The sequence below is a fragment of the Amphiura filiformis genome, chromosome 2 (assembly GCF_039555335.1).
Source record: "Amphiura filiformis chromosome 2, Afil_fr2py, whole genome shotgun sequence".
Lineage (NCBI taxonomy): Eukaryota > Metazoa > Echinodermata > Ophiuroidea > Amphilepidida > Amphiuridae > Amphiura > Amphiura filiformis.
This window is the reverse complement of record NC_092629.1, coordinates 13,297,710-13,312,855: the sequence shown is the minus strand read 5'-3', so window position 1 is coordinate 13,312,855 and position 15,146 is coordinate 13,297,710. Positions and strand designations below refer to the sequence as shown.

At 37.9% G+C, this 15,146-nt stretch overlaps 1 protein-coding gene across 1 annotated transcript; it reads left to right on the top strand.

The window, feature by feature from the left end:
* Positions 1–2,207: 2,207 nt before the first annotated feature.
* LOC140145911 (ly6/PLAUR domain-containing protein 1-like) lies at positions 2,208–8,457 on the top strand. Its single transcript, XM_072167629.1, has 3 exons — positions 2,208–2,585; positions 4,552–4,674; positions 5,425–8,457. Exons 1-3 carry the CDS (start codon positions 2,477–2,479, stop codon positions 5,670–5,672), a joined length of 480 nt encoding a protein of 159 aa, XP_072023730.1. The 5' UTR covers positions 2,208–2,476; the 3' UTR covers positions 5,673–8,457.
* Positions 8,458–15,146: the final 6,689 nt, after the last annotated feature.

Here is a 15,146-nt window from a genome sequence, read left to right as displayed (position 1 = left end):
ATAAAATGTTTATTTCTAACAAACTTTAACATACCAATAAATAATTGTGGTTTCAAAATATCATAAATCTCTTTCTGTTGATTTTCAGGGATTTTCTTTGCAGTAGGAGCATGTTATATGGTTAATAATGAATTTATAATGAATACCTACTCAATTCTTTGTGCCGCACTTTTTGATTTGCTCTGATCTCATCCCGTAAAAAATATTGAGAAACTTTTGATAATAGTTGTACAATCACCTTCATGTGGTTGTAAACTACATCTGTAAACTACAAACTGTGATTTATCCCACATGTATACATAGGTAGTTATTGGTTTACACCTGTAACAGATGCAATAATGAAATGGTATAAAATAATGAATAATGGAAAATGAAATGGTCACCTACACAGCCATGAAAAATTGTGTAACGGGAAACAATGAATTGACTTTCATTGGCCTAACGACCGGATTGTGGTCCGTTTAAACGGTTAGACAAATAACCGTTAATTTACACCCCTAGGATAAACACGAAGCCTCCGAAACAAACAAAAAAAGCCTCATTTCATGACTTGCTGTGATAATTTACTTTTTGTCACAACTGAAATTCAATACTTAGAAGCAAAGCATGAAAATTGGTAATTGTGATATTTTTTTAGGTCTATTTTTTCATGTCAACTTGTAGTACCGGTAGTTAGCCAAATACTTACTTTTATGAGCATTGAGCAACTAATGTATGCCCTTTCAGCACATTATTCCGGGGATTATTTATAACCTCATTGATATGTGAAGCCTGTGATCCAATCAAAAGAAATTGATTGCCTGACTGCGCACTAATTGCGCGGTCATTAATAACTCACAATGACTCCTGACGCACTACACTGACTTCTGCGCGCGCATGCGTGTATATGCTAAGCGTTATGGCAACGTACACACCTACTCGATTTCTTGAAATTGCTCCTGAGTCCTGGGTGAACAAAAATGGCTCTGACTTGGTTCAGTAAATATCGCAAGGCAAGAAAGACAAGATCCGCTTTTTGGCTCATGGTCTTGCCACGCTATGCTGGTTACTTTCTGCCGCTTGCCGCTGAGCGGCGTCACGCTTCATCATGCCGCTTGCACTTGTCTGCAAGCGGAACGGCACACCGCTGAGCGGCATGACTCTGAAAGCCACTCTTGCTGTTCAGCACCGCTCCAAAATTGTATTTTGTTCACATACGTCAGAGCGGCACCACTCCGAGTTGACTTGAATTCAACTCCCAGCGGTGCTGCCTTTGCAGCAAAGCGGTGGAGTGATTGATATTCACTTGGTCGGACATCCGGGAACATTGTCCCCTTCGACTTTGTCCCCTTTGCACAAGCGCGCGCATAGCAACCAGCTCGAGAAAGGGGAACTGCACATGCGCACACTGGTTTTACAAGGCTATTTCCCCTTTGTGACGTCAGCCCGACCAAGAGAATATCGGCTTGCATCTGGTCACCTCACCGCTAACATTTCTGCAATTCTTCTTCATCTTCAGAGCGGCAAAGCAAAGCAGCAAACGGCAGGAAAGTCGTTGACGTTAGCATGGCAGTGCATGCAGTGGTCAGCAGTTAGCAGAAATGCGCAAGCATGATCAATGCAATGATGATGATCATGTGCACGACAGCACGTACACCTACACTCATCATCATGCACTGTAGGCCTACACAATTCAAAGTCAATGTCAACAAACAAAATAATTTTATGAATGAAAAATGTAATTTGTAAATTTTAAGCTTACATCATCATGATTTACTTTCTGACACTGCAATCACATTTGAACGAATATAAACTTTTAATTTATCAAACACATTATCAGTTCTACAGACAACACTTACGGCACAACAAATTTATGGCAGAAAAATGTAAAGAAATTGGCACAAACGGCCACCACCCACAACCAATCAATCGATTTTCACGCTGCAGCGCGGCGAGATACAAAGGTCAATGAACTTTTTATTTTCAGTGTTTCTTGTACATTCTTACATTTCCCATGTACTTACTTGGTTCTTCATTTTTACTTGGTAATCTTCCAGGTTAAATTTGTTATTTTTTTGGTATTGATCTGTTAATCAATCATAAAAATGAATAATGACAAAATATGCATATTTCTGACATCAAGATGGTAATTATGATTGTCATATTTTAATCGATACAAAAATTAAGATAGAAACACTATTGTCAAAAGAGGGCACTCTCACAAAAGATATTTTGTAAACAAAAATACAAATTGGTGCCAAATTTGCCAATGGCAAACTGACAATAATGAATTCAAGTGACTGCCACAGCCGGCTGCATAAATTAATATGTGTGAATGTCAACACCTGTTGCACTACAAATTAACTCCGCATATAATAATAAAATTGTGTGATTTTAATAAGCTTAAATCATGCCATGCATGGTGCAAGTTCTGAATCCATGATCATGGACATGTAAGCTTGCCATTCATGCATTGATTGCATGTTTCATCCCCAAAATGCAGATTTTAAGAAAGACTGTAACCTTGTTGAAATGCTTTTTACAAACTCAGTCAGTGCTAGTGATTCTCTCGACTTGGATTGTTCTTCAAATATGTGTGAAACCAGGTGAGTATATTTCTGCAGACCGATAATAATAATATTTTTACTTTTATGTTTTGCAAGCAAGGGTCCTTTTTAAAATAACCCTCGCGATTTGCGCATACGACATCAAGCATCAGACATGAGCTAATACGACAAAAAAGTGGGTTGGTGTTATTTCTAAAGAATGGGTGTGCATTCATTCATTGATCCAAATCTCTCATTCAAACCTCAATCACCTGTCATTGCTCGAGAACTCTAGCTTCAGCCTTCGAATTTGCACACGATAGTTACGCATTCGATGCTAGAGTACTTTACTATGGTTTTTCGGTCGGACAGCGGTGCAATTTTTTACACGGAGGTTATTTATTCTGTTATTTGTTGAAATTTGAATGAAAGTTATTTCGATGAGTCAACTGTATCTTTTGAGCAAGATTTGCGTATTTTGGACAGTCTAAAATTTTGCTGAAGTGTAATTTTAGCAACATTTTTGATGCAATCGCCTGTCGTGATCGGCTGTGTTTACTTCTGACCTTCCATTGCTTTACACGGTGTGATGCTTCAGCGAATCCGACTAGATTTTGAATGCAAAGGTCTCTAGCCTAGAATGTGAAGCTATCGGTGAGCAAATTCTTGGCTAGAGTTCTCGAGCAATCACCTGAATGAACATGGTGGAACGATGGACATTGTCTTGAGGCTGATGCTGTGCTCAAATTATGAATAGATTCTAAAGCAAATGTATAAAAAACCCTATAGAAAAATTATTTTGTGTACATCATGGAACATACTCTTTGCGTGATATTAAATTAAAGCCTTATCAGGAAGAAGGTGGGATTCTGTCCATTTAAATTTAAGCTGAAATAATGACGAGGTAAAGCTACTGATCACATTGTCCCCATTATTAACTAAATTAATTTTGAGCCAACCAAATGAGGTAAAACAAAGAAAATTGCTATTTCATTCTAGCGCCTACACACGCATTTTAGCTCTCTGAACATATTATTATCATGATTTAGGTATCCCAGGCAAACCTTAGTTAACACATTTGCTAGTCAGCGAAATTCGCCGAGACCGGGGCCCAAACACAATGCATATTTACATAGAAATTTGAATTTTTTTCGAGAACAGGTCGGTGAAGGAAACCTACATAAATATGTTTTCTATACTTCACTTGACCCAAATATATGATTTTTATGGTGATAATCAAGTCGCACATGGAATTTTAGAGGATTTTGATAGCAGTTCCATTAAAAAAGCTGCTATCGCCATGAGACTAAGATCTAGAAACACCCCTAAATGCCGTTTTGGGGAATTTTGCTAGCAGAATCTTTTTGATGAAAGTCAATCTTTGACAAGATGTAACTTTGTTACGGAAAGTGCTATGACAAAAATGTTTTCAGTTTTGGCTTTCTTTACTCAAGGGCTTTAATTTGATATGTAAAATGATGCAGTTTGATGGCAAATTTGAATTCACCTAGCATACCTACATGATTATTGGTGCTCGCTATGAAATGATCGATGCAATTGTTGCCAAAGCTGTGAACGACCAAATCGCAACAGTTGAAAATAGTTACTAACTAGGCTAAGGCTGAAATTTATAAATTGAGGTAGCTCAATAATTATGAGCTCTCAGAGAGACCGAGCATGCAGAGGGTAAAATTCCTAAACGGTGTGCGGACCGTGTGCCAAAAATAACTTGCCCTCTCCTTGAGCTGCCAAAATTTTTCCCCCCCTTTTTTTTGCACATGTCAAATTTTTGGGATCCCAATTTTCAAACCTGATGGTTAAGATTATAATGCGAGCATAGCTAGCAGGCACGTAGCAAGCGTGAAAAATTGCTTGCCCCTCCTTTTTGGCTTGCCAACAAAAGTTCTTCCCTCAATTTTACCTTCCCCAAGGCTCATAATTATTTCACAGCCCATTATAACACTACCATTGAATATGAAGCAACTTTTAAGTTTTCATGTAATTTTTCAATGTTGTTTGTATGCAGTTAGCTGTCTACAGTGTTACACATGTGCTGAAGAAGACACTAATGAGAACTGCATTGGAACAAATACAATACGCACATGCTCACGAACTCAGGACAGATGCCTAACACAAACAATTTACTCTAGTAAGTATGCCTAAATCACATAAAAAAACAAGAATTTTAATAAACACTTTAAACATTTTGCCAAATGTTACAATTCCACTAGATACCATTTTTCACCCTGATGTGGCAGTTACGTCAAAGCGAATTTAAGCTTGTGTGTGTGTACACCAGCGCTTTGAGCGAACACTTGCGATTTGTAGCTGCGCCCAATGAAATGTGCACTGACGTCTGCCACATCAGTACTAGTACTAGTGTTGTTACAAGGTGACTTTTGAACTTGAGTCACTTTTGACTCATAACTTGAGACATCAAGTCACATTGTTGACTCGATTCAAGTTGATAAGTAAAAATCAGTTGACTTGAGTCATCAACTAGTATAGTCAAACTCAAGTTTGGTTTGGGTAGGGGTGTGCCGCTGAGAATTTGAAAGAATTTTCAGCCAAATTTAACACATTGTCTCCCCCAAATTTTGGGGAAATTTCACAATTTTTGACTACAGTGAGCCGAGTGAGGCAAAATTGGGCTATTTTCTGAAAAAAAAGAGAAGATTTTGAAAAAGGAATCATCCAATGCCAAAATTATCCTAGAAAAAGGGGCCATTGATATACCAAAAGGCCGAAAATGCTACCCATGTTTGTAACACATCCAAATGCTACCCATGTTTGTAACACATCCTCGTATATGGTTATTTATACTGAGTACGACCCGCCCGGGCATTGTACTTGCGTCACAGCTGACGTATTATTTTTGCAAATTTGTTCTTTTCAACAGAGGAAAGGGGCAAGTTCCGTATAGATAAATACTGCGCTTCTGAAGCTGGCTGTGTCAACGCTGAAACTCAACTAGGTAAGAAGTACTTCTGCGACAAATCTCGAGCTGGATGGGGCTGCATTGAATGCTGCAATAGGGACCGTTGCAATGAGAGCACTGGAGTTCAAATCCAAGCATCGATATGGACGATGTATGTGTGTGTTATCACTGCTCTTCTGTTTATCATGTCTTCTTTTACTGTAAGGTGATCTATTTATGGTGCTCTTAGTTTATATTGTATTGGGATATTCCATTTAAAATCCACACTCCCCCTGTGGAAGATTTAGCTAAAGTCTTCCACAGAGGGAGTATGAATTTTGAATAAAATGGACAATTGGGTAACTTCCATTTGAAATACTCACTCTAGATGTGGAAGATATAGGTAAAGCCATAATACAGGAGGAGTATGGGTTTCAAAATGATTAAATCTGACCAATTACATTTGAAAAACATACTCCCCTGTGAAAGATATTTACAAAATCTCTGTGGAAGATATTTCCAATATTTTCTACAAGGGTAGTGTGGATTTTAAATGGAATAGCCCATTATAAGCAATTCTTTGGTATATCCTAAATTCCTAAGTGTAAAATATTAATGAGTTAGACTAGTGTGAGGACTCCATTGAGGAATTAAATAAGCAGCTTAGGGAATAAAGCTGTATTATAATCCTTCAATAGAAGATTTCTGTGCTAGGTTAATTCTGTGCAGGTTTGCACAATGGATAAACCAATTCTTTGTATTGCTCAGAGATGCCACTTTTCCGGAATTTCCAGCTGTGAGAGCCGAGAGCTTCGCAAAAGTTCAGGAAATTTTTTAGCAACCCTGTGGCATTTCTGATTGTTTTCCATTCATCCCACCACCAATTTTTTATTGTTGTCTTTTTTAAAGACAGTTCTTGTTTTATGATTGAAAGGATTATCAGTAATATATGCCAAAATCAGATTTGTGCATTTTTTGAACAGGCTTGGGCGATTACAAACAAGTGAAAGAACTGTTAAACACATGATCTTTCTCTACTTAAAATGCACAGCAATGGTTTAATAGGGGGATTGTACAGACTGTATCAAAATGATTGGTACGGTACCATTAGTTTTGACGGTTATTGAAAAGCCTGCTTCTTCCAAATGAAACATAATGGTCTTCTTGAAATGAACATAATTTATTTTTTGTGGATCTTATGTTGTATTTTGATGTAGCAGTCATGTCACTGGAAACTGATGGGTACCAATCATTTTGATACAGCCTGTATGCAACAAATGATGCTCAACCTATTACAGTCATGTGATGTTCAATACATCAAAAATAATTAATTGAAATCAATTGTTTCGAACAATCGCCCAAGACTACACACATAGATGTCCTAATGATGCATTAGACTGCTGCCCTCATTCGTCAACCTTCTGGATTGACGACTGAGACAACTACGTAGCGGACTTTTGCAACTAGATTCTGGTTGCACATGAATATTAAGCAGGTTGCAAACTTTCAATGAGACTGCGCAGTTGTGTCCAAGACCGAGTTTGTTGTTTTTAGAACTTCAGAGCGTGATCTTGTTACAACGGCGCAGTACACTCGGCGCGGTACACGGGCGTCGCTAGTCAGTCGCGCTATGGCGAATTAACCAAAGCCGCAAGCATGGGTCCGCCACAATTTGAACTGTAAGATAATCAGTCGTCACTACGAAGCATAACACAGTAGATGCAAAGTGTACATGGCTGATTGTTTATCGCAGAAAATCTCTGATATCCTTAAAAGTCTTGATTCATACTCGAATTCGCAAACACAAGTTCGCAAATTTTATTTTGGCGGTTTACAGAATAACAAACCTACCTTTATGAAATTAAAACATTGCACATTAAATTTCCAATGTTGAATTTTGTTCAGCGTGAGTGATTTTTCGCTTACGATAAAAAATTTCTGTCTGGCCCCTCGCTAAATGCTCTGCAATCCTTTGAAGGGAATACAGCATTACAGATCCTGATATAAATAGGGCAGATTTGCACATATGAATCCAGGTATGAATCGGGCTTAACAGTCTGAAAACAAGGCTGTTGTGCTACAATAGACCATCCCTATGATTGGCACTTTCCTGCCATTGATGGGGTGAACATCGATATCTTCTTCACTTCACTTTCGTTATTTGACAATCATTGGATACCCTACTTACCTCGCTTTAGTTATTTTAAAACACCTGATAAAATATGTGATATCGATGTTCAACCCATCAATGCCAGGAAAGTGTCAATTATAGGAATGGTCTATAGGTCCATTTTTGTAGTGAAAATCAATTTCCTGCCAGCTATACTTTTCCTGCCAGCTTTACCTCACTTGTACATTTTCTTTTGTATGTTCAGTAAAAAAACATAAATTTTACAACATTGTAAATACACTTTGAAAGCACAGTTTGTGTTTACATTTGTATAGATGTAATAGTTGAAAATTTTATAAAAATATGTGTTTTGTTTTAAAATTGCAAAACAAAATAAACAAATTCCTAATGGTTACATTTATACCTGTACAAAGTCTGTACAATGATATGTATTACTACAGGGTTTATCCAAATGATTGGTAGCCATCAGTATCCAGTGAGTATGAGTATGTACAGGAATGTCACATCAAAATGTTGTATAACATCCACCCTTTTTTTATGAAAATTGTGTCATAAAAGGCCAATAAACAATAAACTGTAGTCATTTCAAAATGATCTAATGTGGAAGAAGCAGGTGTTTCATTAGACAACTAAGCTGATGGGTACCAATCATTTTGATACACCCTGTACCTGATTCCTATTGCTACTGCCTCAGTGGTACACTGCAGCCCAGCTACGTTCATTGGTACTCTATTGAACCCTTATGGGTACTATATAGTACACACACTGGTACCGTATTGGTACTGCACTGGTAGCCACAAAGTAGCTGGGCAGCAGTGTACATCTGAGGTCGGCAGTAATAGGAATCTGGTTGTGTATGGTTAAGTATGAGTCATTAGAACAAATATGAACTAGATGCCACAGTAATGTGTTTTACCAAACACGAATATCTATGCCCGTGACATCACCTAACCCCCTTCCCCTATTCACAAACGAAAACTTGGTGAGCTTTCATTAGATATACATGTAATGCTCATAACACTGGACTGGCCCACACTCTCTCAAAAAACCCTACCAAGCCTTCAGTCTCTCTTATACTCCATGATACCATCAGACCCTCACTGTCTCTAAAACGCCACCAGACTGGACCACACTCTCTCTAATACCCCCACCCCTTAACCAACCACACCCCTTGTCCCATCATGACAATCTTTTGAGGTGGTCCAAGGAACCAAAATCAAAATGCCCACACATTCCCTTTTAAGGGAGTTTTTGTTAAGTGATCAGTTTCCTTGACGTACGATTCAGGCGTTTATCATTGCAAACACAGGGAGCTAACAAAATACTACCTATTGCGCTACACTGTGTTAATAGGTCGTACCTACTTTGCTTTTAAAGCCTTTAGACTTTGACCTGTGGGGATGCGGCTGATATAGAATACATCAAGGGTCATGGGTCATCATTGTACCAAGTATGAACCCTGAGGGCGATGTAGTTCTTGAGCTAGAGCTGTTTGAAATTTTACACATATTGCTCACTGTAGCCCATGACCTTTGACCTCTAGGGTCGATGTTACTGCAGGAAATATCTAAAGGTCATGGGTCATCATTGTACCAAGCAAGAACCCTGAGGGCGCTATAGTTCTTGAGCTAAAGTGGTTTTTAAATTTACACATATTGCCCCCTGTAGCCTGTGACCTTTGACCTCTGGGGTCGTGGCTACCATAAGTTACTTCTAGGGGTCATGGGCCATCATTATTCTAAGTATGAACCCTGAGTGCGCTTTAGTTCTTGGACTAGAGATGCTTCAAATTTTACACATATTGCCCCCTACAGCCCATGACCTTTGACCTCTGGGGTCGGGACCACGCTAGGAAATTTCTAGGGGTCATGGGCCATCATTATACCAAGTATGGGCCCCGAGGATACTTTAGTTCTTGAGCTAGAGGGGTGCAAAGGAAGCGTGAGAAGAAGAAGGAGAAGACGGAGAAGGAGAAGCCGAAGACTAAACACAACAAATACAATATCTATGCCCCCGTTGCACGGGCATAGATAATGAACAAACATCAAACAATTGTTACTGATATGAATTGTGTACATATTAAAGATGTAATGAGTGATCAGATTGTGGTCCAATTGTATTATATTGTGTTTAGTACCTCACATTTAGGCCAATCACCCAAACATTTTTATTCCAAGTTGGAGTTAAACTGCTCCAGCAACTTGGATTTTGGAAATAAAAATGTGTACATCCTAGTGGCCCATAGAATAGTACACCAAACTACCATGTTTTGGTGCAATGTTCAATTGTTCATACTATATACCAAATAATAATATCAAAATATTAGGCCTAAACTTTTTTTCGTTTGCCTGATACCGAAATCTGCATTTTGAAGGGGTAAATTGGCAGGATGAGGCTGTCAATGTGGTCAAGCACCTTTGATACAAAATGCAGCAGCTGTTGGAATACCACATGTCGGGGTTTAGGGCAAGAAGGCCTTATCTGCAATAGCTACCAGATGTTATATTTTCAGTTTTGTGTACAATATAGAATGCATAAATTTCTTAAATGTCTATAGGGCAGCTATTGCAGATAGGAGCTTCTAGCAAGTAATCCCTTGATGTGTACAATATGTTAATGAGATCCCAGCAATTGAAGACTGAATTAAAAAGATTAGTTTGCATATGACATCCTGTCAACCAGACCAAAAATGATATACTGCGCAGGTCAGCAACCAATCACACAGCGCCTTTGCTGACGTCAGCCGCAAACTAGTATTTTTAATTCGCTCTTCAATTATATAAACATCCTCAAAAGGTTTATAAATGTTGCCAGTTTTATATAAATACCGTAACCAGGGTCTTAGCTAGCCACCCGTCTGGCCGTCATTTTAGACGGCCAGTTTGCTCCTGGGACGGGCAAAATTAATGCCTTTGACAGATGCTATATTATAAATTGTATGTTTTGAGATGCTAATTGCCCTTTTCAGTAGACCCAATTTGTAGAACAAGGCCATATCAGCACATTATTTGAACTCTTTGAACCCCCAATGGGCTATAGATGTAGCTAGATGTCTGGTAAATGTTTTTAAAGGTCAAATCATGACAGGCAATTTTATTCAAATGACGGGCAACCCTCAAGTTCTAGCTAACACTCTGACCGTAACCACTCGGGTATAAGCCCACCCCCCTAGTTAGCCGATTTCACTTCAAAAATGGGGGTGGGCTTATAACCGGGGAAGGGCTAGTGCTTGAATTTAAAAATAAGAACAATCACCCCCCATTTGTATATGACCAATGTACCAGTAAGTTCTATCATCTATCTGCATGTTTCTACTCAGGGCCAAATTCCGTGTCATGCCGTGCCGTGCCGGGTCATACCGGGTAACAAGCCCAGTAGAAGCGATCTGGGTAATCGATTGCGGGTCATGTGCTCGCTTTCGTGATCCACCTCTTGAGGTGGATCATGCCGAATCAAAGCGTGTAATCGGCGCAGTAGAAACGAGCCGTGTGATCGGGTTGCGGGTCGAGGTCATGCGTGTTGCAAAAATAACGCAATTTATATTCTACTTGTATAGTCTAGCATAGGCCTATAATGTAGTAGGTTCCTTCTTTCTGATATTATATACAATGGCCACATGAACTCACATGTGTGACTCGCATAACTTGATGAAGTAAAATGGATATGACTTTACTTAGTCTAGGCCTACTTCTTTATAGTTAATGAGTTGGTTATATTTTGGCTGTAAATTAAATATCATAATAGCCAATTACTAGATCCACTGGTAAATTAATGCAATTTGGATTTTACGAAAACACTAAATTGTGATTGTATGTCATATGCCATGAGCTGCCATGCGTAGACATTTAAATTTAGGATACAACCGTCAAATCTGTTTTCCGTACTTCCGGTTTACAGGGGAAAATGCCGTGCAAATGCGAGACACGGCTTTCTGGTCTCAGTAGAAACAATCTGGGTAACGGTGGCCGGATTATGATCGGTATTTTGTGCCCGGAAAATAGCGGGTCAAAAAGCCGTACGCTCAGTATAAACACGCTGTATGTCAATTTCTTAAAATTATAAGAGTCGAATGGTAATTATCAACTGATATTTTTTTAAATATTTGTTCTTAAATATGAGAGCAAAGCGTTGATTCGATTTAAGAACTTGGCCAAAATTTAGTACTGGGCTTATACCTGAGTGCACCCTTGTTCCCAGAATGTTTTGAAAATAGGGGGTGGGCTTATACCCGGGTGGTTACGGTAGTATAAAACATTTTAATAACATGCAAGAATATATTGAAAACTTGCTGCAAAACATTGCAACATAAATAAGTGTTGACAAAATAACATTTTGATAACATTTTGTAGTGTTTTTCCCTATTAAACTTTTGAAAATATTTTTATGATCTTTATATATAACTGCACATTTAATGTTATTAAACTCTTTTGACCAAAACAAAAAAGATTAAAAAAACCTTTTGTCTTTGCTGGGATTGCACTATATAATATGTACATTTTTTAAAATTTAATTGGTTTACCATCACAAATCAAATATGTATGTGTTTTTGTATCTTTTAAAGAATGGTATAAATGTAAATAAGAAATAGGTTTCATATTGTTATAAAGTATCTCAATGATAGCCAGGGTTCTTGCAAGGGCCAAATATGATGGGTCCAGTTGAAACCCATAATTTGAAAATTGTGGGATCCTGGCAAATTGTTTTGAGTATGCGGACACAAATTCAAGTTCTAGTGTCTAATTATGGGGACAGGTGGACTTATGGGGTACAGGTGGATCCCATAGTTTATAACCAGGACCCCATAATCTTCAAAATTTGAAGTTGAAGTCCCTCGCAATCTGACTGTGCAAGGCCTAGTGGTGGCACCAGGAATATGTCGTTGGTTTTTTTTGGGGGGGGGGACAAGATAGTTATGGGGGTATCCAAAAATTAACCTAAAATTTTTGGCTAAAATACCTATTTCGACTGGGGTCACGTGAAGAAAGCCCTATATGGGGTATACCCCCATTCGACCATGGTGCTACCACCACCCACTATATTTCTATGACATTAATGATTATTGAATGTTCATTTGGTCACTGCTTGTTTATTGCAGTTTTAATGCATTCCTCTATTGCCTGTGTGCTATTTATGTATAAATTGTGTAATAGTTTTATCAATATTTGGCCAAATTCAATCAAATGAAACAAGTTTAGGAAAATTTCACCAAATTGGAACCACAGTGAAGGTAACCAGGGATGTGTAGCTGCTTGGGGTGTATTTTAAGGCTTTTTGGTATAACTTCAGGTTACAATTTTTTTTCTAAAACTGGTATAAGAGATGGGTATATTTTCTAAATTTTCTCCAATAATCTGGAAAAGTGCAGAATCTTCATTGTTTTCACAAAATTTATGACTTTTTTTCCAGAATTGGGAAAATTTTGAACATAAATAATAAAAAACAAGTAGTATATTGTTGGCTCTCTTTTTCGACAAATTTGGTTTATTTTTTGGGTGTGTTTTCGGAACACAACCGCACATCCGTACCCAATATAAAATGAAGTACCCCCAGGGCTGCCAGGTGGCTGTTGGTGACTAACATTACACAAGTTGGACAATGGACATGTATGGGCAGCTAGTAGCTCCCTGATGCTACTCTGCACATCCACATAATGGCGTACCCACCTTTGTTTGGTATTATCAATATCGTCGCCTGCATCACATACTGTCCTATTTCAAAAGACTGTCTTGTGTAATATTTTTATTATTGTCATCTCTAGGATTGTGATTAGAAACAGGGCCAGATTTACCTTATTGGGGGCCCTAGGCCAGGCCAAAATTTGGCGGCCCAAAGTCACCGTGAGGAGATTGTGCACTCAAGCATGTCAAGTATTTTGTTTTACGTAATCCGGCCCTGATTAGAAACATTAAAGTAAACTCTTTATATTAATTTTGAGGTATTGTATTAACACTATTACAATCTCATGTCCATTCATAAAAGAAGCATGCTGAAATATCAATTATCAATATGAAATTCAACAATGATAATAAAAATCACACAAGGGAGCTTATTAAGATACAACAGTATGTGATACAGATGACAATATATTTGAACAGGTTTTTATAAATAGAACAAAATCTTCATATATGTTTATCTTCCTTTTGTTCTTCTATATATATCTTCCTTTACTACATGAAGTAGTATTTTACAAATCTAATCCATATTCTTGTTATTGCTAAACACTTTTGTATCTTTATAGTACTATTTAAATGTATTTTAAATAACATTGCTGAATATTATAATATAGATTATATAGCTAAAACTTTTTCAAAAGCTCTTGCTGTGTGCTAAGTTTTACATGTACATGTATTTTTATATGTATATAAATTTTATGATCAAATGTATAGGGTTCTGTACATATCGATCAAAAAACATTTGTTGGAAGAATTAAATGTGATTCACACTTTAAATATTTCATATGTGTATAAGAATGTGTTTTGAAAGGTTATTTTTCACAAGCACAGAGTCATACTCCACAAATAAGTTCATCAGGATTGTCAATGAAATGTATAGTTCAAAATTTTTCTAAACAAATCCATCTTTCTGAGGAAAACTGATCATGTTTCTGAGGAAAAACCATGTTATTGGATGGTAGCATTCAAAAATCAAAGGCAGAGAATAGAAAGAAGAGATTTATCAAAGAAGCCATGTGGATAAGAAAGAAGGGGAACTTTGTACTTTGTTTGTAAAATTACAAAAAATGACTTAGTAGGCTGACGATATGTACCGTATCCTACACCAGCTAGTGACGTAGCACGATTCATCCATGGGGGCCACTTTGACTGATTGAGGGGGCACAGGGACTAATTTTGCACTCATGCTTCCACATGACTTGATATCAGGATGTTGTTTACATTGTCAGTACCACATGAAGAATAGCTTATGGAGCATCCCATATGATGATCTTTTTCCCCCATACCCCAACTATCAGGCCCCACATGCATCTTTTCCTTTAGTACACCCTGCAAGGTAATAATATAAAATATTATTAAGTACATTGTCTTACCTTTTTATATGATCAGCTTACAGGAGGTACGATGCTGATGCTTGTGCCAAGCTCAACGTTCCTATAATTTCCAAATAATTCTGTTCCTGGTGGCAGTCTACAGAATCATTGTGTTGTCAATCTGCATAGCTACTAAGTGTAATGTACAACATATTCAAGAGTTGGAAAGTTTTTAAAATGAACAGGGTTTAAAAAGATGAAATGGTGACAGCGTGGTGTAGGTGACAAACAGAGGGTGATAAATATTAGTTTGCAATGTAATGAAATAACCAAAGATTGAGGAAACCCTATAACCGAGGGGCTAGTGCAAAAAGGTCCTATCTGCAATAGCTGCCATGTGTCATATGTGTACATGTTAGAATGCAGAAAGTGTCAAATGTCTATTGAGCAGCTATTGCAGATAGGTCCTTTTTGCACTAACCTCTCAATGCTGATCACATCCTTCTCCATCTGTAACAAATCTGGACACAGGGATGTAGCCAGGGGAGGAGGGTAAGGGTGCACCCCCCCCCCCATAAAAAAAAAAGC